Source organism: Rattus norvegicus, chromosome 8 (assembly GCF_021556685.1).
Source record: "Rattus norvegicus strain SHRSP/BbbUtx chromosome 8, alternate assembly SHRSP_T2T, whole genome shotgun sequence".
NCBI lineage: Eukaryota > Metazoa > Chordata > Mammalia > Rodentia > Muridae > Rattus > Rattus norvegicus.
Genome location: NC_141541.1, coordinates 32,456,109 through 32,480,400, shown reverse-complemented (window position 1 = coordinate 32,480,400; position 24,292 = coordinate 32,456,109). Strand labels below are relative to the sequence as shown.

Here is a 24,292-nt window from a genome sequence, read left to right as displayed (position 1 = left end):
TTGGAAGCTGCTTGAACCTCCCTCTCACACACATTCACTCCTCAGGAGAACACTATCCAACCTTGCTGGCCAACTGGGAAACAGAAAGAGCAGTGAGGCAAATGCAGGCAAGCTCTTAAATTCAGATTTCTAGAAAAATAAAGGTTTGCCTATGAATTCACACCGTCAAATGTCAAATGCATACCTGTGGTCATTCATCCAGCTCTGCCCTGGGCACTGAGCAGGAACTATGCTTCTGAAATGCACTTTTTTTTTTAGAGCTCGACAGCCCTACCAAGGCTCCTGCCAGGTCACCGAGGAGAGTCTTGGTCTGAGCTTGTGGCTTAAGTCATGTCATGTCAGATTGAGAGGAGAAGCTGTCAGGTTTTCAGAATTTTATTTCTCTATCCAAATCCTAGCCAGCAGAGCAGTGACCTGGAGAAAGTGGGCCAGCTTGGGAGGATGAAGCCTCCCTTCTGTACCTGGTTCTTTCAGGAGCTACTGTGTGAACCTGACCAAATCAGTCCACTTTTAAGCCCTGTTTCTCTCACTTAAAAAGGAAGCCCCAGTATTAAATGCTTAAAAGATGGCTATGGATGGAGCCTGGGCTTTAAACACTTTAGCTGTTAGACAGCAGGGATTTGGTGACTTGTGGCCAGGCACTACTAACCTGAGGCCTGCACGACACTCACTTGGTGCTTGTTCTGACCTGCTGACCAGCTCACCAACACACTCTTCTAGATCCAATGAATTTGTGCACTCATCTCCCAGGCCGCTTTCAGAATTGCTGTTCCCCAAACTTATCTCCATATATGAATTTCTACTCTCTCTCTCTCTCTCTCTCTCTCTCTCTCTCTCTCTCTCTCTCACACACACACACACACACACACACACACACACACTAATCTCATCACATATCCAACTGACCACTCAACATGTATAAAAGGCATATCAAGTACAACACATCCAAAATAAACTCCCTAGGACCTCCACACTAGAACCAAATGTCCCAAATCCTGTTACCCACCTATTTCCATTTCAGCCATCTAAGTGGCTCTGCCTGCCCATTTCCTTACCCATCACTCTATATCAAATGCCTATTTGTTTGGTAGATGTCCTCCTAGGTGTTCTCCTAGATAATACCCCCACATAGCCAGAACACTCCTGTGGATAAATGAAATAACATTACTTGTTTACTGTCTGCAAGAGTTCCTCATCTATTCCAGAGCAAAAACTAACTCCTTATAGAGGATACTTGTCAGCTCGCCATCCCTTCAACAGATACCTGAGATGCAATCAACCTATGGAGGAAAAGTTTACTGTGACTTGTGGTTTCAAGGGCTTCAGTCCATGGTCAGCTGTCCCTATTGCTTTGACCGTGTGGCTGCACAGTACATCATGGAAGGAGCCAATGAGAGGGGAAACCTGTTGACTTCATGGCAGGAAAGCCAAAGAGAATGACCGGTATGTCACAACCTTCTTTGAAATCACACACCCCCAAAGACCTAAATTTTCCCATAGCATGAACCTTAGGTTCCATGGCCTCCAAGTAACACCGAGCTGTGGACCAAGTCCCTCAGCCTCTGGGAGACATTTATCCAAACCACAGAAGTAAAACAACATGACTCATGTAACCAAGTCCCTATTATTTATCTCTCAATATCTCCTTCTGCCCTTCCCATGTGCTTGCTCTGTTTGAATCATGACATATTTCACGCTCCTTGACTAGGCCACACCAATTACACTCATGTTTCTGTACTGGTCAGTGCATCTGCCTGGAATGTTCTCTACACACGTTTCTTCCTTCAAGACTGCTTGGTTTTGATCTTCAAAATGAAACCTGTCAGATTGGCCTGACTTCTTTGACCAGTACTGAAAGGCCCCATATCTTAATATATTTTCCTCTTGCCTATATTATTCTCAGCATTATAAAATACTATGTAATGCATGCTCATTGAGTTTATTACTTATTATAGTATTTCCTCTACGAGTGAACAAGCTTCCGAGGGACAGGAAACTGTTTTTTTTGTCACTATAGATCTCAAAGTTCTTCAAGGGTGATTGATACAAGCTTGGATCCTTACAGATGATTAAATGAAGTTAAAGACAAATGGTGATATGTAATAAAAAATGGGAGAAAAACAAATTGCTAATTTTACCCCTCATAGACACTGAACATGCAGTACTTTTGATGGACTGAAATGTATTGTTGAGGTTCTCTGTACTGACAGTAAACAATACATCAGTGGATAGCAAACTGAATACCCTATGATTCAACTTACTTCCAGCACCATTAGCCTAGAGATAGTAACAAATCCCACAAGACTCAGAAAAGTCCCATAGGTCTGAAGTTAATTGCAAGCCCCAGGTCATGGCCTAGGATTCTGACTGACCAGCAGTAAAACATGGCTCTCTGGACTCTTTCTGTCAGTTCAATTAACTGCTGAGTGTAGTTTCCAGAACTCAGGGGAATACTTTAACTGGGGTAGTTCACCTATTGTAAGAGATATTGAAAAAGGTAGAGACACCCAAAGGAAGGGTATGCTCAAGGCAAAGTGTGTTGGAAGGTGTGTGTTCTGTCTTCCCATGTCTTCTCTGCCTCCCCTCCAGAAACCTCTCCTTGCTTACCATGCTCAAGCTTTCTGACCCTGTCCTTTGGGACTTGTTTGTAGTCAAAACTGATCAATTCGCTGGCCATCAGGAATCGTGATGGTCAACGTTCAAGGGAACTCCCTTCCCCCGGAGGTCAGAGTGTTAGAGATAAAAGTTCCATTCATCTAATCGCATAGTTGGTTCCCCTGGCAACCAGCTCTTATCTTGAGCGCAGCCAAGATCCCACCACGAATCACCTCATTAGAACAAAGGATGCTGCTATCACCCAGGAAATGCCAGGAGATTTAGGAGCTCAATGCACTACACTTCTATAACTCAGGAAATCCCAGAGTTCTCAGGAGTTCCATGCCAGGAATCATGGCAAGGACCAAGTATTAGAACTAAAGATTCTTCTAGGACCCCCATCTACAAAGGTATAAGAAGTTCTGTCTAATAAATGCAAGGCAAAGAGCAGTATATGTATCTTGTAAGTTCACAATATTGTACTAGATAAGTGTGTTTTCAAGAACTAAATAAGCAATTAAATATGCATTTATCCTGAAATTCGAGCATGTTGTCCAATTAAAACTAATCCTTAAAGACATAAAAAAAAGAATTAAATTTTATTAGTCCTGTTGTCTGGAATTCATAAACATACAATTCTATAAAAGCAAAGCTCCTTGACAGAAGATCTGAGCAGAAGTATACCAAGTATCTGAAGCCCAATAATTTTTTAAGTGATGTTACCCCCTTTGACTCTATTCACAATGTGGACTTTTAGTAAATTGCAAAGCCATTGAAAGTTTAGATTTTCCAAGTACCATCCATCATTTTTTCTGGCATTTAAATTGCACAAACCAAATTCCCAATGGTTGAGAGCACTGCCGTGTGGACTGTGAAACCCTGCCCTCCCCTCGACACTGTGCCTTGAGAAACAGCCTGGGTCCTCCATCCTTCCTTCCTTCCACATTTCACTCTTACCTCCCTTCCCCCAGCCTTATCCCAAAAAGAGAAACATGGGTCAATTGGTTTTCAGTGGGCTCCCCGACACGGTACTCTTTAGTAAACCCTTAAAACCCAGCTCTAGAGACCCTGTCTTGGAGACCCCCTGAGTAAGCCTAGAAGAGTTGTTTCTCCTTTCTTCATAGTCTTAAGACTGCTTATGCAAGAGAAGGAAGACCACACCCTGGGTTATTAACGTGCTTACAGGACTGGCTTTCCATTGAAGGTCCTACAAGATGGCTTCTCCTAGTCATCTCACTGTTCTAAATTTCCAAGGCTGGGCAGACAGTAAATTCGTAGTCCATTCATGTCCCATTATGACCTTGTGAAATGAGTCACTGTCTATGTTGTTGCCCAAGGAAGGAGCTTTTACCTAAACCAAATGTGACATTTATAATGGTTCATAAAAAGACTCTAATCAGTGAGCTACATCATAGAGATTACTGGTTTAGCTTTTTAAGTTATTGTTGTTAAGAACACAGCAGCAAAGAAATAAGGCTAGCAGTCAGCTGAACATAAGACAAAATGTAATTCAGAATTCCAAAGGGCCCATTCTCATTCACCAATCCCGAATTCCTACTGGCTCACCATGCTGCATCTCACCTGCATCTGCTACCTTAGCCTCACCTAGAGTGCCTGACATCACCTCTTGCCAAAATTACACAAGAACATAGGAGATAATATCACAGCCAGCCAACACCATTTTCTTTCATTAAAAACAAGCCAAAGACATCAAAAAGCAGGAGGGGTTTTTGCCTTCTGCAGTCCTTAGGCCCATTCCATTCTCAAGTCTTGGTTATAGGAAGGAGACTCTTCCAATAGGCTCATTACTTAGTTGATTTAAAATTTCGACTATCATAACTGAGCATAGATCTCTATAGCTATGTACCCACACCTTTCCAGTTTTTAGAGTCTACTCTTCAGTTTGAGTCTAGATACCTGACAATTGGAACCTTGCTGGCTGTCAGTTTCACTCCTGACAGCCCTCAAGCTATTAGAGCAGAGCCAGAATCTGCCTGAAGGACAGTTGCTGGAACGGGTTGGCTCTTGATGACCCCACATGCAATGAGAATGCCAGCCTAGTGGAAAAACTCTCATGTTATAATAGGGTAAGGCCCTCTACATGCTTTACCCCAGATACGCTAACACAGAGAAAAGCCCTACTATTCTGCCTACTGGCATCGTGAAGTATGTTCTCATTTCTGTACAACAGAATTCAACAGAGAATATCTGGAAAGGTGAAGAATTCAATGATCTGGGTTCTGGATGAAATGATTCTCCTGTGAAACAAATGCGAGACTTGAAGCTTCTTGGACTCCACACATGTCACAAGTTTAAGTTTGATGATACCCTAAAAGAAGTCTGCCTTTGACTGGCTGGGAGAAGACACCTCACATCAGTTAGAAGGGTTGCTAAGATACCATGCTCTCTGGTTAAAATCAGAGCTTCAGCTCTCAGCAGAGTGATTTTGTCCCCCAGGGGACATTTGGCTATCTATGTCTAGAGACATTCTTGCCTGTCACAGTTCAAGAGGTGCTACTGGCATCTGGTGGGTAGAGGCCAAGGTTGCTGCAAAACATACTACAACCCACAGAGAGTCGTACCAACAAACAAGGATCCTGTGTAAGGAGGCAAGAGTGCAAGGCAAAAGAACCATAGCACAGGGATGTTAGGAGAATAAAGTGCAAGGCACAAAACTATAGCAACTAGAGCAGAGTGTTTCTAAAGGACAGACCCAGCTTTGCAAACCTGATAATAAACAGGCTCCAGAAAATAGGTAAGGTGTGGGTTACATTTCCACATAAACTTACAATGCATCAAGGGGGACAGGATCTGCCTTTATGATCAGTTCAGAGCAAAGCATCTACTCAAGAAATCTTGAAACATATTAAAAGCATTCCTAATTTAATCAATGTGAGTGAGTGCAGGACTTCCATGGCTCAACTTTGCAGTGTGGGTGGCAGAGAAGGTTGACATATGGAGTACAACGTTGGCTAACACGCCTACTTATCTTGGCCAGCCCAGAAACACTATGTCAATCTGGGTCCTCTGAGAACCAGACATCAAGACAGGTTTGGATGTGCAAGACATTTGTGAGGGGAAGAAACTGTGAAAGAAAAGTGAAGGAACCAGGAGGGCCAGCAGACGGCTGTGCTGGCTTGGTCTCTGGTGAAGGTGAGGAGAAGGCTGGCGGGAAGGTGGGTGGGAGGAAGCAGACAAAACAGTGAGGTTTTGAGAGAAGCTTAACGGGCTGTCTTAGGTGACTTCAAGTCAAAACCAACCCTCAGAGAAGACCGAATCCCTGTGAGGACCTAACATATCTCTACCACCCTCAACCATGGCTGGGAACAGTGGAAAGGAAATAGCCTTGGAGACTAAGGCTCTAGACTGCTGCCTGTGGTTCTTGGTCATCCATGCCTTGGAGAGCCAGGGAACAGAGAGGCATTCTTCTGACTGACCCAGTTCTAGAGCTGGACTTGAGGTAACTCAGAATCAAACTATGCTCAGGAAAGACAACCTTCTCCATCTTTTCCTGTCTCCACTCTTTTCTGTGTGTTTCCATCAGTTTGTTTTTAAATAGTTTTTTAAATAGTAGCTCCTTCAATGAATTCTAATTCTGAGGCAGGGGAAATGATTCAGTGGGAAACTCTTATGCACAATTTGGACAACCTGAGTGTGAGTACCTAGAAAACGTGTCAAAAGCCAAGCTTGACAGTGCCTCCATGAGATCCCAGAGATGGAGACGGGAGAATCCCAAGGGCTTGCTGGGTGACAAGTCTAGTCAAATTTGTGGGTTTCAGGTTCAGTAAGAGACTCTGCCTCAGAAACATGACAAAAACAAACACAAGCAAACAGAACAAAGAGAGAGATAAAAATGACCCCCCCCCCATGAACCTCTGTCTTCCTCATGTGTACTCACAGGTGCACATATCTTCATTTATATGTGCATGACCTCGCACGCATGCGCGCGCGCATGCACACACACACACACACACACACACACACACGTGCACTAACTCAGCCATCCTCATATATACACACAGACCACTAACCTACTTTATCACAGAAATACCCATATGCAAACCATCTACCAAGCCACACATACTTGCTTATATGTACACACACACACACACACACACACACACACACACACACACCCATCCATCCCTATTCTTACTATCCACTCAGTCAACCACTTCACCCCATATACTCATATGTACATGCCGCCCTCCTAGCCATACAAAAATATCCTACCACACACCCATACACATATACATGCACACATTTATATACTTTACCCAGATACACATTCCATATGCTTAGACATGTATGCAATCCACATTTAAATACACCTACATGTTTTGACTCTACCCAGCAACATATACGTACCACCTACCCATGAATAGGCACAGACTCCATGCTCCCACATGCCAGTATATATCTAAATGTCACATATGCTACACCCCCACAAAACACACATATCATCCCTAATCTCCTTTTCTTCTTCAAGTGAAGTTGTCATAGGCCAAAGGGTTAACAGTGGCTTAAATCCGACTGTGTCCCTCTGGGACCGAGTATAGAGATGGATCTCTGGCCACAAACCACTCTGTGTATGGGGACACTATGGTTGCTGTGGCAGACCCCATTTTGTAGCAGCTGCACTGTTTTTCGACAATACTATCTTTGTAGTAAGAATGGGTGACCATCGATGAATACAGACCAGCTTCCAGAATGATATTTCAGTCATCAAAATAAGCATTGAGGGAAAACAAATGTCAAATAGTCTTTGTAAGAATTAGAAGCTAAGCACAGGGACCATTTATTTCAACTGCTGATGATTCTGCATCTCTAGTCTTTACTCTCTTTCCCTCAGACCTGGCTGGCTTTCAGGATCAGTTAGCCTGGACATACTGAACCCTGTCTTCCTGGTATGGGTTGGAAATAACCTTTTGTCTTGTCCAAAAGTCATGCTGAGGTGAAGTTAGAATTGCTTTCTTTTAAAATTTATTAGGGGTGTGTGTGTGTGTGTGTGTGTTTGTGTGTGTGTGTGTGTGTGTGTGTGTGTGTGTGTGTGTGTGGTTGCTATTTGGCATGTGTATTTGGTGAGTGGGAGGAGCTAATGTGTGTGGGTAGGAATGGGAAGAGATGATGTGTGCTTATGTTGTAGGGGGAGTCTACCTGGGTAGTTTGAGCATGAGTCAGAGGTGCTAGTATGTTTCTAAATGGGCAATGTGTGTAAATGTGTGTAGATGGTTTTCTGAGCTTTGTGCGCACAGAGGGATGGTGATATGGTTATGTGTGTGTGTGTGTGTGTGTGTGTGTGTGTGTGTGTGTGTGTGTGTGTGTGTGTGTGTAGAGGCTAGCTCGCTGTACGTGGTTAAGTGAGCTGTATATAAACAGAGGTTTGGGAAAGCTGGGTAGACGATGTGTCCATGAGTGTGAACAAGTGCGTGGTTGGTGGGTGGTGTGTGAACAGTTGTAAAAGGACAGTGGGTGGCGGCATCTGAACTGAACAAGTGTATCAGATGTGTGAATTAGTGGGTAATAGGTGCATAGGTATGTGGACACAGATGGGTGGGGTGGCGAATACAGGCGGGAAGACCTCGAGCGAAGGCTTGCACAGGGATATAATCCTGAAACGGATTTCAATGGGAGTCCACCACTGCACCTCAAGATAGCTGGGCAGTTATACATAGATTTCTGGTGCTATTAAGGTTCTACTCTGGGTGGTTGATTCCTCAGTCCCATTTCAGCCCTTCCTGCTTGGTAGCCTTGAATTTTCCTAGGACAGGTTAAGCAAACTTAATCCCCAAACCCAAAATCTGGAATGCTCCAAATTCCAAAACTCTTGAATACCAACATGGCACTTCAAGGGGCATCCCACACCTGACCTCATATGATAGGCCTCAGTCAAAATTCAGGTGTACTCAAAATACTGAATGTGGGAAACAAACCATTCATGTTTAGGGTTTTTATTTCTACCTTGATGATTCCATAACATGTATGCAAATATTCCAAAATCAAAAATAAAATCAAAATCTGAAACCTGTTGGGTCCTAAGCAAGGCTTTTGGATAAAAAGTCCTGAACTAGTCTTTGGCTCTGAGACATTAGTCATTCCTGCTGTCTAAGCCTCTGGCTTCATAGGAACTCTTCAGACCACCACTGCGTGTTCAAAAGAGTCTGTGTGGAATCTGAAGAAAGTAATCAAGATATTTCTTATGGATTAATTTATTTGAACACTATAAAACCCAACACAGGCCTTAATGAGAGGTCTACTGCTGGAGAAATGCACCCTGGACCAGCACCTAGGAATACCAACAGAAGGACAGGATGACGAAAAGTGCTTTCTCTGTACTGGAAATATTAGTCACGGTCCCTCTCTTCCTACTTCTCACCACTCCATCCCCAAACCAGCCAGAAGAATTGAAAATAAAGAGAAATAAAACATATAGTATGATTTTATGGGGGACAGAGGAGGTTAGAACATGCTGCCTTTGATTTTTTTCAACTTTTTCTATTCTGAACTCTTCTCCATTGCTTCTGCACTTGAACTAAGACATAAGACAGAACTATGTTACTGTAGTTCTCTTGCCTTCCCAGGCACATAGACTTTAGTGGTTCTTCTAGAGGACTAATAGGGTGTCAGCTATTTCTCTGGAACTCTAATCCGCAAGCAGAGGTATCTTCCAAAACACCTGACCTCAATCAACCATGCTCAACTATGTCTGATGGGGTTCTAGAAGCATCCAACATTTTGATAAGGCTTGGCCACTTACATAGCTTGTGACATATGAAGATGGGGGCTGCATTCTGGAGACTGAGCAGTTCAAAATGAGACTAGAAAGCATAGCTCATAGTAGTTACTCTCCCAGAAAAGCTAGGAATTACACTGTAATTCCAAAGAGGAGCTATAACAAGTGCACATCTAATCCTAGGCAAGACCAGGTTAAGTGTGTGGTTAAGGTACATGAGATACTCTCTTCTCCAGCTCTCAAGACTATAGCAAAGGGATACAGAATACTGCTGCCCATCAGACAGTGTTATGACATATAGAATCGCTTAGTGCTGTACACCAGGGCCCTTTTCAGAACTGTGGATCATCCAAGACTACTAACCAACATGTTGGATTTAGGGCAGGGTTCAAGGCAGATACACAGCCTCATAAGCTATCCCATTTCTGTTCTTTACATGAATGATTCTCATTATGGACTCAAGCAATTCATAGGATAGAAGTGGTCATGAGGACCTGAGATTCTGTATCATTTCCTGTGGGCTTGAACAAAGAAGTATCCAATCTCTGGGATTCACCAATCAGCTTGTATAAGGTGGAAGGATCAGGACACTCTGCAGCTTACGAGCAGGACAGCCAAAATGTTTCAAACTTTTCAAAAGACTCCTCTACCTCCATAGATTCATCCTTGGAATTATGCTTTCAGTGAGGTAAAATTTACACAGTCACGGCGCAGATCTAGCTTGACATAAGTCTATAAGTCAGAGTCCTCTCCTACTCATGCCAGGCCTCTTTCATCACAACACAAATGGCAAAGTCCCCATTCTCTGGCAAGGTCCAAGTAATTCAGCTGAGAAAACAGAAAATACTTTACAGTGGTCTCCATGGGAACAGAAGCAAACCAAACCCATTTCAGGCCTGCAGAAGAGACACCAAGAGCTCCTTCCACCGTGCAGCCTGCTCCAGAATCAGAGTATGTGCCACTTTGGGGTTCCAATCACACTCACCACAGCCAGAGAAAATCATCGAGAGAGAGGATTCCAAGACTATCTTGGGAATTGACTTATTCAAAATAACTAAGACCTGACCACCAGTAACTTCAGAGAGCTGGGGATTTTCTAGGTACCACTGAGATCACTTCCTTATTCTGTGCAGAGTAATCATCTTAAAGAAGTCAAAGCACTTATCTAAGGTGACTGACTTTAGGAGTAATAAAGCCAAAGGCATGGCAGGACTCACTGCACCAGCATTCCCATGAGATGGCCACAGACTTCTAATCATCTGCTTTAAATACAGATTATTTAAGTGAGAACAGGAAACAAACAGTTGTCTGGATCACCACAAGCAATGGCTACATCCTTCAGATATCATGAGTTTAAGCTGACATCAGTTGGAAGAAGTGCCCATGATCTTCTAAGACTCCACGGTCCCATCAGGAAAAGATGGGTGCAGAATCTCAATAACTCAATAGTAGTTTCCATCATCCCTTCCCGTCTGGACTTCACCCAAAGAGGCAACCATCCCAGTGCCAAGTAAGACTGGGAACCATCCTCTCCATGGGATAAAGCCAGGGGACTCCTAAGGAAACTCCAGTTTCTCTTGGAGCCTGCAAGCTGATGGGCTATTTCCATCTGCCATGTTCTCTCTTCCAGCATTCCTCCCTCTCATTGAAGAATACAGGAAATCCCTTGGCACTGGTCTATTCAGAAGAACCAAGTTGGCTTGTTCAGATTAGCCTCAGGCTTCCTTAAGCCTGTCATTGTAGAGAAGGGAATGCCCCTAGGTGTTTTGCCTTACCAGTGCTGTGTCTCATCTTACCATCTGATCCTTTCTGGCATGCATCTGAATTTGAACTCTTGTTTCTCATTCTGAATTTATCTACAACTCCTTGCAGCTACTGTGCCCATTTCCACTTTGCTGATTTGAAGCAGAGGTGTTGAAAGGGAAGAAGACTGGCCATTTTGCTTGTTTAATTATAGAACTGGTATGATGCACATGCATATGATGTGTAAGTCTACCATGAACCATTAGCATAGAGGTTACAAGATTCTTGGTATGGATTTTTCTCTTGGTTCAGTACAGTTTTGAGGCCAAAAACATAATTTTAAAAGAGTTGTTTTGCTGGCGGTGATGATAAAAGCCAGCACCTGTCATGGTGTGAAGACCAAACAGGTTGATGTGAATCCCATCAGCTTGACACAAATCTGACACTTTTTTCATTATACTGCCCTAAGCATAGCCTTCCTTATACCAAGGAGCCATGTATTTCTAGAAGTCTCCAAGTTTACTTGCAAGGGTCATTGTTCTACAAGGGACCAGGCTTCTGTTTTGCTTCTTGCCCCCAGACCCTAATCCTTGAGTTTTTCCCACTGCCTTACCTTGTCCCTCACTGTTTCTTCTGTGCACTAAAGTGAACAAACACTTTAGGGAATAAAATGCTAAAGTGAATAAACAGCACGGAATAGAAGAGTACCCAAGGTTAAGGGGCCATCTCTCAATGCAGTATCCATTTAAAATGTAAGTATTCCCTCTTCACTATCAGAGAGGAATGACTCCAGACAGACTATAGCACCTGTCACCCAGAGGAGCTTCTAACTATGTGACTTTACAGAAGAATCTTAGACCCCCTTCACCTCAGTGCTGGGATAAACTAGACAGTGTTCGAAGTCCCTTTCCAAGCACCTAAACGTGTTTTCAGGAGACCATGGATACAAATCTCTGCTCAGAAGATCCCTGATAATGAGTTGCCTTGTAGGAGGTTACACATACTCTAGTGCCATCATAATTATGTCATGTGGTTGAATTAAAGTGTCCATAGTCACTCAAGGATCCAATCAAAGCTCCTCTAACCACAGCCTAGATTCTTCCAGGGGGAAAAATAAGGTAGAATACAACAGATAAGACAACTAGAACTCTGTCATCTCTTAAATATAGTTAGAAGTTCAGGGACACACTAGGCTTGGTGTCAAGGGCTGAAATTGCTTTGCTTCCAGGAAGGGTGGAATTCCAAAAAGCCACCTATTCCTCTTTTATGGTGAGACTATATATCAACTGAGAGAGGACTCATGGCAAGGCACTAGCAGTGGAACTTACAGGTCACAAGGACTGTCCTGCTATGTTTCTGTTATTAGAATCAGACTCCATGATCTCTGTAACTCACCCACAATATTCCTTTAAAGACTGGCAGGTTCATTCATGCCTCTCTTTTCTGATCACCTCTCCCAGAGGTCTAAGTCATGGCCACTGAGATGTGTCAGTGGCCTCCCAAATGCAATGTACATCCTTAATCCATTCTTCAAGCTGCAAGAATAGAAGTCAAGGATACAAACCATGGTCCACACCCATTGCATGAGTTATACCAATCATGGATCATCACTTCCAGAATTACAACTGAAATGGCCCTCAGAAACTATGTTTCTTTTCTGACACTTGCACAACAGGCTGGAAGCTTAATCTTGGGCCACACATTTTTCCTCTCTGCTCTACTCAGGTAGGAGAGTAAGCCCTTAGGTTTCTTGCTGAGCTCATGTAGGGAACAAAAGACTAAACAAGCCAGTTTATGTTTTGGAAAAATGTGGTGCTGGTAGAGATAACCAGCATTGGCAGAGATGGCTAAGGTTGGAAAACTGTGAGAGCAGGAGGTGGGCTATATGTCAGCAACAAAACGGCTGACATTGGTTGTCCAGGGAACCCCAAAGTCAACAGTGGTGTAATCTGTTACATAACCATTTCAGGCTGGGTGCCACCTTTTTGTGGGTTTTATATAAGCATGGCTCTAAGTTCTGAAGTTTTAAGCTTGGCCTTTGTCTCTGTCTTCCCCAGCCTTTCTGAGTAGCTCTGGATGTGTATTTCGTTGCACTCAATGTGCCAGTCTCCCTGGACCTATGCCAACCTGTGTGTCAGTGTATGCCTGCCTCAAGGTCTATGCTCTGATGAATAAAGTATGTCTTTTCTTGCCTCAACTCAAAATATCTTTAACTCCTTGGCCTCCCTTGGCCCTCCTCCTCCCCTGGTATCAATCCCTGAACCTCACAGTTACCCTGTGTGTCCGAGCTATACTCCCTGTCTTGATTACCACTGTTCTATTGCTATGAAGAGACACTGTGACTAAGGCAATGTATAGGACAAAGTATTTACCTGGGATTTGCTTACAGTTTCACATGGTTAGTCCATGATCATCATGGCAGGAACCATGGCAGGCAGGTACTGGAGCGGTAGCTGAAAGCTGGCATCTGATCTACACTACACAGCAGAAAGAGAGCAAGACTGGGCCTGGCATGGGTTTTTGAAACCTCTAAGCCCACCCCCAGGAATACACCTCCTCCAATGAGCCACAATTCATAATCTTTCTTAAGCAATCTACCACTTACGATACAAACATTCAAATATGAGCCGATGGGGTCCATTCTCATTCAAACCAACACATTGTCCCTTCCCTTCCCTGGGCCTTAAAACATCTCTTATAACTTCTTTTCAGGTCTTTACTCAGTTGTCACTGGCACAGAGCTTGGTGGCAACATCAGCCCTCCTTACAGGCAATCATGGAAGTGTATCCCCATCCTTATCCTGCCTGAGTTGTGATTTCCCAATCATATAGGTGTTGGCTTGATGCACGTGGGTCTCTTGCTCCGTGCATACTAGCAAAGCACAGTAGCTGCTTAGCTGCAAACCCGGACCAACCATAACTATTTTAGTTATTTCCTCAGTAAATAATATATCTGAGAAGTACATGTGCTTAACACTGTGAAACATTCATAGATAGGCCAGGCAAGACCTCTGTGATCCCAAGCCCAAGAACCATGATGTAACGGCCCTGGTGAACAGACTACACTATAAAACTGACTAGGTATAAAAACAATAGAACCTTATAATTCTTTTGTCTTGCTGAGCCCAGTTTTACCTTTCCCATAAGAATGACAACATGTTTATGTCCCTTGGTCATGTTTATGTCCCTTGGTCATGTTTAATTCCCACCCTGCATGCCATCTGCATTTTCTTAGCCATAGTGCAGCAGTTTACTTGTTGTAAATAACAAAAATCCCTTCTTGTATTATTACAATCCTCAGTTTCTGGCACAGGGGCATGACTGTAAATTTCAAACAACTGAGGTTCCTCAAACAGACAGTCTGATTAAATGTGCTGAGTCACCTCAGTTTGTATTAGGCCAATAGCAAGTTTAGGGCCACATCCATGTATACAGAATGTCACATACTCTCAGGCATGTACCCTGCCTTAGTTACTCTGTGGTACTCTTGCTTCCTTTGGGCACCATTTATTCTACCTGTTTCATATTGTGTCATTAGATAAGAGAGAAAGAAGGAAGAGGGAGGATAAAGAAAGAGATCCTTAACTCTAATGTCTTTCTTCTTGTTTCTTCCTTGAGCACATCTAACTTAAAAATGTGCAATCAACGCACCCCCCCCCAACAACCACCAACCATCAAACCTGCCTCTCAGGGGCCTAGCATTTATATACTATCAGAAAAATTCCCAGAATTCCAAAGATCACACGGTTGCAGAAACTATCTGGAGCTACCCAAACCCTACTTCTGCTAAAGCAAGAGGCAAACCATGGTCAGCTGCTGTGGAGGAACCCCATATCCCCACAGCTGGAATTAAAACAAAAATTATATTCTTATATAATTGCTGTGTCTTTTACGGAAACCAACATTTCAGAATTCTCACTACACAGGTGTGTCTGTTGAGATGTTACTTTCACAGCTCTCCAGTTCCAGCACTGAGCTGTGATCTTGTCTGGTTGGTAGATCACAGCTAGTGTTGACTCGTGTTCATAAACCCTTGAGTGAATACTAATATCTAAGCATTTTCTAGACATTTCCATTTCTCACTGGCAAAGCAGTTCCCAAGCCTCGTGCCCACTCTACAAACAAATGAGCTGCTGGCCAGTACAACCCAGGAACCCAGACATTTTTGAGAATTCAGAAAGCATGATCAAAAGGACATGCAGAGTAAGCTGGCACCTAATACTGGTATGAGTTTGGCTATCGTTTCTTTCCTACTCTGTTTCCTCACCCACTCATTCACTCACTCAACAAATACTCTGTGCTCTTAACCTCGGCCACTGTGTTAGGGAATGAGAATGTGCTGGAGAGGAGAATGGTGTAGCTTTATGGGCCACAGTAGGTGGAAGGAAAAATAAAATCAAGGCATAAACTCATGGTGTTGGAAGAGAAGCCTGGCGCTGAGAACTTGCATAATAAATAAGGCCTAGCTACCTTAGAGCATCGAGAAGGTTGTTTTGAGAAAGTAATACTTTTGCTAAGCTCCAAAAGAAGAAAAAAGATGGTTCATGGGAAATAGATAGATAGATAGATAGATAGATAGATAGATAGATAGATAGATCAGAATTTTTATGCTTGAGTAAAAAGCCTATGAGGAATTCTTTTATGGGGGATTAAATTGACCAAAGGGACCAAAGCCCACGGAAGAGCTAGAGAGGAAGGAAGAGTGAGTAAAAAAGGAAACGAAGTGCTGAAAAGTGGGGAGCCCAGCACAGAACATGGCCTTGTGTACTCTGTCCAATTTTGAGGGTTTTGGGTTTTATTTTGTAAACTCTACACAATTGGGAGTCCACACAATCTAGTGATGTCCCGTATCCCTTTGTTAAGCAACAAATAAGAGTAAATGTAAATTTTCCCGGCAAGTCATAAAGCATATAACAATTGCCCTCCTTACTGAGTTCATCAGCAATCTCCCATGCGCAGTAGAACAGCATTATACATTTGCAAAACACACACACACACACACACAGAGAGAGAGAGAGAGAGAGAGAGAGAGAGAGAGAGAGAGAGAAACACAAAGCAAGAGTTCAAGAATAGCCACTCGGACCATTTCCGAGTCTCTGTCCCTTGGAATGACCAATATCCTGGTTTTTCTAGACCTTGGACTTCAGTGCTCAATTCAAATGTCACTTATCATTTCCCAGGAACATACGAGCAGCCATTCCAATCAATGGCCTGTGTCCTGATGCATCGATTCATCTTGGCCTTTCCAGGGGTCTCTCAGCACAGTGTCCCTGCTTGTTAAAGGCAATGTGCTGCCTCATAATGATAATGCCTTGCACTTACCCAGCACATTGCCCAGAGGTGTCTCAAAGCATTCTGCAAACATTTAATTAAGTTAGTTTAGTGGCTGCAGGGGAGTCACAACCTCTGGGCACCAAGAGTTCTGGATAGGAGGGGATCTTGAGAGATAAGTGGAAGTTTTGCCTTTGGAGCCCACTGACTTTGGGATACAGAAGAGAGTGGGTAGCTGTAGAGGGAGTTTCTACAGTGTCAAGCAAAGGCACACATGAATGGCCATGTATGGCACAGACTTCTGCCATGTGCCAATAGGAAGGGCACTGAGGCTGAAGGCTCCGGTGGGTGTTCTCTTAGAGGTGCAAAGCCATTAGACAAGAGGAAGATGGGCTTGCTTTTTGTGATGAGCTGTGGCTGAGACTTTACGAGTAGCTAAACGTGTGTGTGTGTGTGTGTGTGTGTGTGTGTGTGTGTGTGTGTGTGTCTGTGTGTCTGTGTGTCTGTGTGGGTCTGTGTGGGTCTGTGTGGGTCTGTGTGGGTCTGTGTGTGTGTCTGTGTGTGTGTCTGTGTGTGTGTGTCTGTGTGGGTCTGTATGTGTGTCTGTGTGTGTCTGTGTGTGTGTCTGTGTGTGTGGGGGGGTCTGTGTGGGTCTGTGTGTGTGTCTGAGTGTGTGTGTGCGTGTGCGTGTGTGTGTGTGTCTGTGTGTGTGGGTCTGTGTGGGTCTGTGTGTAGGTCTGTGTGTGTGTCTGTGTGTGTGTCTGTGTGTGTGTGTGTGTGTGTCTGTGTGTATGTGTGTGTGTGTATGTGTGTGTGTCTGTCTGTGTGTGTGTGTGTGTGTGTGTACGAATTCAGCCTAAGGAATGACTTTGTGACTGCCAGAGGATGATGAAACTCTACCAGTGGTGTGCATGCCTGCCCACACACGTAATAGGGAAGTAATCACACCTGTGTTTGTCTTCATGTTCACCTCTGGGTGAGAATTTCTTTCTGCTCCATCCTCAGAATTACCTTTATGTGCTTCTGAATGAATGATCATAAATCTGCCTACTGGAACTGTATCTGTTCCTATCATATCACTCCACCTGCGGCAAGGCACAGGAGACGAAGACTTTAGAAATCAGTAGTGCATTCTAAATCTTCGGCTCCTGACTACAGCATAAATGGCGAGAACAGACAACCTCAGGACCTAGAGTTACACTGAGACCATCGTCGGGAGTGGGACAGCAGAACAAAGCCACCCCAAGGTGACACCAGCCTGCTCAGCCTCCATGTCTGGAAGGTTCCATGGACATGCAAAGTGCCAGTATCCACCATCCCTGACAGCTTGGCTTGTCAGCAGCCACAGGCCATCTGTGGACTGACACTTGAGTTCCGTGACAGGAAGAGTGGGTCTGCTTCCATCTGCCCTCTCTCTCCAGCTGCAGGCAGCTGCAGAGGAATGGCAACCATCCACAGACACACAGGCTAGGAGGCTGATGGGCCCCAAGCCAGAGAGCCAAGTTGAGGAAAGTCTAGCCCATAGGCTGAAAAGGGTCATGTGAACATGAAGCTGTGAGCCCGTGCTACAGAAATCCCCACGTGTTCAAAGGCTGCTGAATAAGTCCACATACCTTGCACCGCACTGAAAACATTCCCAAGCAGCCCCTCAGGAACGCAAAGACCGGTCTCCACCACTAGCTTTGCAGAGCAGAAAAACCAAAGTCCACGTCAGTATATGGCTTCAGTGGTGTCAAAAAGAAGGAAAGGGGGAAACAGTTTTCTAGTTTGCTGTACTTGTGGTTTTGAAACTGGGAGATGTCTTAATTCATCAGAACAAATATAAAGTCTCGATGAATAAAGGAATGCATTATTGTATTTCATCACCATGGCGAAGATATAGATGGGTCAGTACAGTTCCATCTTGTCCTCTGTCTTCTTCAACAGTGAGAACCATATTTTCTAGTCACCTACACACGAGCATACTTCTCCCTTTGCAATGTACGTCACTAGTCTGGGATATGTTCTCTCATGATAACAATTCTTAAGCTTTCCCTTGTTAACATCTAACCTAGATTTTTGGTTTTTATTCTGTCCAGTATAGCCATACAGAATCAGAACCCTTTCTACAGACTGGCAAAATGAGACGTGCTGAACAAACTGAATGGATTCCAAAAAGCTCCGAAGCAAAGCCTGTAACTTCTCAGCTCTCAGCATGCACAGAAGCTGGCGTAGAGATCCTTTTAGTGGGAAACTGCCCACTGACATGTTGCCCCATGAAGCTCAGAGGCCAGGCTGAAGCTGTGAGCATAGGGGCTGTCTCCAGTGGCTGATGGGAGATCCAGGCACTCGAGTTGCCAGACCACAAGCACCAGCAGATGTGGGCTACTTAAGGCATCTCCTAAATGTTCCAGGCTTTGGGGCTGTGGCTGAAGGGACCCACACAAGGAAAGCAAGGAGGCAAGCAAGCCTGGAGCAACACACAAGAATCTCAATCCATCTGGGATCACTGATTGATCTCACACTGCCCAGCTCCAGGCAACTAAAACGCCACGTATTGCCTGTCTTCTTCTAAGGGCCTGCTATTGTCACTGGTCAGTGCTGAATGCCAACAGGACATGGTCTGACCTTATTAATATGCCAATCATTTACAGGGTTGAGAGCCACATGATAGCTGGGTGGGAAAGAAGTATTGGCATAAGGGTGATGAAACCTTTCAATAATCAGATGCCTAGTCCTTGGCCCTAACTGTCAGTGGTCCCTGAGGCTTACATTTTCCTTCTTGAATCCTCTAACACAGGGAAACAGACCTCCAGGCTTCTCAACACTGGGAGGAAGTGGGGACAGAGATCCTCAAAATTGGCTAAAAATTCCTCATGCCCTGTCTCAGTCCAAAGACCCAAGATCCTTAATGAAATAAAATATACAAAGGGGAAAGGGGCCTGTAGAAGATGAGGACATCTTAAGCCTCTGGGAATTTTCCAGCCAAGCCCAAGGCTTTCTGACAATCAATGATGGGAAACCTGTTTAAGATGTGACAGGTCACAAACCCAGGTTCAATCTTCACAGCAATTCTCTGCTCAGTACATAGGCGAGAAGACCCCTGAATACCTAGGAGTAAAAAGGACACCCCATAGGAAAGGTCTTCCTAGTAGAAAAGCAGGCTTCCAGCTTAGAAATCCACTCTTTCCCTCAACTACCTAAGACTGTGGAGTCTGCCCCACTCTGTTCCATGGCTATAATGCTAAGACTGGTGGAGGGAAATGTGACTTCACCCAAAGACTGAATTTCAAGGACAGTGACTTAGAACTAGACAGATTGATATGGAAGTCATCAGAGGGACGTAAAGTGCTCAGCATTTATACATATTCTTGTCTAAGATGGCCTTCACATGTTGATCTGAGCTCCTATACCCAGGTGGTTCTGATGCAAATACCCAGCAGCCTTAACTTTGGGTTCCTCTATCATACTTAACTCCCATCAATGCCCAGATTCAAGGTCATAAAGACTCCTGGGACCGATGATATGGCTCAGTGGGAAATCATATGCCTATCAAGGGCCTAGATTTCCCAGTGTGCTTACATGCACACACACACACATACACACACACACACACACACACACACACGCACACACATACACACACACGCACACACATACACACGCACACACACATACACACGTGCGCGCTCACGCATGCATATATGCACACACATACACACATATACATGCACACACATAAGTGCGCACACATACAAATTCTCTTCTCTAAAAGCCTAATGTCTCTTTCTACCTGGGACAACCAACTCAGCCTCATCATTTGGGTCTCAGGACTATGCTTCTTAGCATAACACATCATTAACCACACCCCTTTCTCTGTCCTGTCTTGGATGTGAGCTCAATAGTCTCCCCCTTGCAACTGTCTTCCCACCCTCGAAATTCTGCTTAGGAAAACAATTTATGAACACATCAGTCTCCCCTGGGAAGGACAAGGCAACAACAGCATTAACCTGAAAATGATTCTGAGTTGAAAAGGTGTTTTTGCGAAGAAATGAAAAGCTGCAGACTGAGGTAGCATGGAGGCCTAACCAGGTCAAGGTTTTGTGATCACATTAGCCTGGTTTTACCTGCTGGGAGAGTAAATGGCTAAGGAGCTGGTGTTAACCTCTTGGGAGGGAAGGCAGGATTTGAAACAAAAGAAAAAATTAAAAAGAAGTCCAAAGACACTGAAGTAAGTAAAAGATGTGGGCAATGAGGAGACACAAGCCTTCTGGATGCATCGGGATTCCAGGTTCAGATCCTTGGGTCTTTTTTCCTTCTTTCCACTAACACCAACTTTTCTTCCTCCCTTTTCCGGGTCTCTCGGGTTAGAGCATCTCTCGGAGTAGGTTGTAAAGCCTGCCTACTGGGGTAAAGACAACCCTGTTCAGATGCCTGCTCTCCCAAATAACTGAAGAGCTGGACCATCACACTCATACCCAGGCAGGATTCAGGAACTCCAGTGGAGGCCCCTTTCAAGTCTGAGGTAGGATATTGCTGTAATCTGGGACTGCCTGTTCCCTACAAGCACAATGCTTTAGGGTACTAGGAGATCCTTAGAGGAAAGTTTCAACTCAGTTCCTGGCTGACTTTGGGGTGTACTGTGTCCTTAGGACAGCCATGGGGATGCAGAGACCCTGTGAAGTATGTCCTTAACCCATCCTCCTCATCCATTCTTCAAGAAGGTCCTAACCCAAGCCCTTAGAACCACAGTAGGAGGAGAGATTAGTCCACAAGGAGCTTCCTGAACTCTCAGGAAAGTTTATCATTTTGCAGAGAATCAGAAGCACCCACCTGGCTCCCTCTATCAGGCTCAAGCAGGTACTGAGCACTGGGCTCTGCTTGGGACCTTCCCCACTCCCCTTGCTACACTGGAGACCCTAGAAGAAGAAAAGGGACACCCTCCTGACTTTGAACTTGCCAGACCCAAAAGACATCTGGGAACTTGGCTTAGAACCCATCTCTTCTCAGAAAAGTTCAATTTGAAACTTAATTGAGGGGGCATAAAATTTTCAAATTAATTAAAATGTACTTAATAAAGTGACACAACATTATGCAACGGGTATCTTTTCTTTTAAAGAAAATTTTCAATTCTCTCTCTTTCCTTCCAATAAAGTTCCATTTTTTTTTCTAATTTTCTCTGGTAGCTTAGAAGTACTTTGGAGAATTATGTTCAAAAGAAAGGGGAGAAAACCTGACCAAAGGATTCTGAACATAAAATGAAAAATTGTGTTTTACCTATGAGAGTGAGGAGGGTTAAGAATCTTGGCATTCATTTCTGTACATATGTAAGGGAATTTAGGTCTAAGCTAATGTTTAACAGAAAACATACATCTCCATTTGCAACAGCAAGAGGGGAGGGAGGGAGGGAGGGAGAGAGAGAGAGAGAGAGAGAGAGAGAGAGAGAGAGAGAGAGAGAGAGAGAGAGGAGAGAGAGAGGAAGAAATGCCCCTAAAGGGTGAAAGACCCAGAGACCCTTTGATGCTGTCTAAAATGTTGACGAGCCTTCCAGCCCCTTCAGCATTGTGTGAAAGATGCCTGCGAGCACAGTCCTCTGCTTGCCAAGGGCTCCAATGCAATTACCAACCCTATTAAGACGTGCTGGATTCTGCAAGGAGTCTACCAGGCTGACTAGGGAGGGTTGCCGCATCTTACCTGGGTCACTGCAGACTTGGTTTGCCCAAACAAATAAGTGCTATGAGAAAGAGCACTGCATTAACATCTCTTCCCAGGGCAGGGACTCTCACAACCCTGGACTAGGGACTAGATTTCCCAATCTTCCCCGGTGGATCAAATCTATTAGGGGAAATTCACATCTCTGCTGTGATGTGAAGATTAGGAAGGAGAAAGTGGATTTCAAAGGCACAATCTGCCCATTCGATGGAAGGATAAAGAAAGGACAAGAGGTGGTGGAAGGATTGTGTTAAGAAAAAAAAATGCAGTAGGGAAGAATTCGTGAAAGAATGAGAAGGCAAACAGGGAGGTGGGGATCTGGAGTGGGAATAGAGGGGAGGGTTCATTCGGAAGGAAGGAAAAGAGAAGAGAGAGCGTTGGGAAGAGAGAAAAAACATGAAGGGGAAAGAGAAAAAAAAACACAAGAAACAGAGACACAGAGACTACGAGGATTCAAAAAAAAACAGAGACCAGTACTGAGCGGGATGCCAGTTCCTGATGCAGGTCCCAACAGCAGCGCGCAAGAAGATTTTTGCGCCTGGAGTTTAAGCCCCCCTTCTGTCACCCCTGGGACCACAGCTGGTCAATGCCAGTTGTGCCTTTCACAGAACCAGCACCGCCTTGCAGCACTGTGCAGATCTCGAACCCAGCTCCCCGGAAGGGAGTAAATTGCTTGCTGTGGGCATCTGTCTGCCTGAGAGCCAGCTAGCCAGTGAGTGTGTGTGCTTGTTTGCGTGCACGCGGCAAGCCCACCTTCACTCACATGCCTCTTGCACTCCCTCTTTTCCTCCTTGCCTCTCCCTCTTCCCCCTTCCCCTTCTGCCCTAGCAGCCGCACCATCGCCCAGAGAGAAAACATCCTTCTTTGCTGATTACCTGGGATGAAGAGCAGGGCAGTGGTGGCCGAGAAGACGATCCAGTAGGCGGGATGGTACATCTCGAGGCTGTGGTGCGCGGCGGCCCGGCGAGCTCCTGCTGGTGCTGGTGCTGCTGGTGCTGCTGCTGCTGGTGCTGCTGCTGCTACCACCGAGGCTGCTTCCTCTGTGCTGAATTCTGAGCAGGTTTAAATCCAATGTTTGCAAAGGGAGGGAGAGAGCAGAAGAGAGAGAGCGCGCGCGAGATGGGAGCAGGCAGACAGCGTCTCTGATTTTTTCCCCCTTGCACATACACACAACTGGTAAGAATCATCAGCACCAATCTTCACTGGGAGCACAGCAGACCACCTCCAAGCCACACATTGGCTCCACTCTCCTGAGCGACACCGGGAGACTTTCCTGTTGGGAAGGCTCCACTCCAAGGGGAGTTGAAGCCTGTCCCTTGCGCACCCCCTCACCGCGCAGCAGTACTGCTGGGATTTGTGTGAGTATGCCAGTGTGACTCGCATGGGCACACCCGCTCCTGGGTGGGCAGCGGGAGGGGTCTAATGCCCTTCCCTAAATCTTACCCTAGCAGGTCTCAGGACACAAGGAACAGGAAAAGGCTGCTTCCTGGCAGAAATTAACTAATACCCATGCCAAAGCCTTATCATTCCGCCTTCCTGGTCTCCAGCCCAGGATGCAGCCAGAGCTTCGCTCAGAAACTGCTCAAATGCATCACTTCCCCATCCCGCCAGCAAGAGTACTTGAAAGCAACCTGGCTTCCCAGCTGGAAGATGGACATGTTCAGGCTTTTTCTCATCAATGATACAGGGAATTGGCCAGCTCTCCACAATTAGAGCATTAGGGGAATACTACCAAGACAAAAGCCCAAACAATTGTCATGGTCCCAGCACACTTAGTTAGGGACATCCAAATTAGGTCTCAAAGAAGCAAAAACTTTCAGAAGTCCTCAGAAGAAGGCTCAAGGCGATGCCTGTGGCTTTGGCCTTTCTTTTCTTTTTCTTTCTTTTCTTTTTCTTTCTTTCCTTCTTGCTTTGCTTACTTGTTCGCTTTCCCCATGGTCCAGTTTGCATCTGTGCAATGACAATTTATAGGAACCATAATTCTGCACCTCAGAATGCAGCCAAAACACACTCTATCTGCCCTCCCTGGAATATGCGTTGCACACTACTGGTATGGCCCCCTGCACTTTGACAATGGGCAATGAGAATGGCACTGGCTATTACTATGGAGGTTCTAGAGAGAGTAACTCTGTTCCCAGACGTTCTCCAAAGACCCCATGTCTGCTGGGATTCCTCCCCAGCACTGTGCATGTGCTCCACTTCTTATGTGTGAGTGACTTTCCAGGTGGCACACTTCCTTCCTCCCTGGTTTTCTCTGTG

At 44.8% G+C, this 24,292-nt stretch overlaps 1 protein-coding gene across 2 annotated transcripts in view; it reads right to left on the bottom strand.

Annotated features, from left to right (window-relative positions):
- Opcml (opioid binding protein/cell adhesion molecule-like) overlaps positions 1-23,065 on the bottom strand; it is a 1,124,064-nt gene extending 1,100,999 nt beyond the window's left edge. For both annotated transcript variants that reach the window (NM_001440069.1, NM_001440070.1), the window contains 1 exon segment: positions 22,909-23,065. In NM_001440069.1, the coding sequence (NP_001426998.1) occupies positions 22,909-22,969 (61 nt within the window). In that variant the 5' untranslated portion in view covers positions 22,970-23,065.
- Between the last annotated feature and the right edge of the window lie 1,227 nt (positions 23,066-24,292).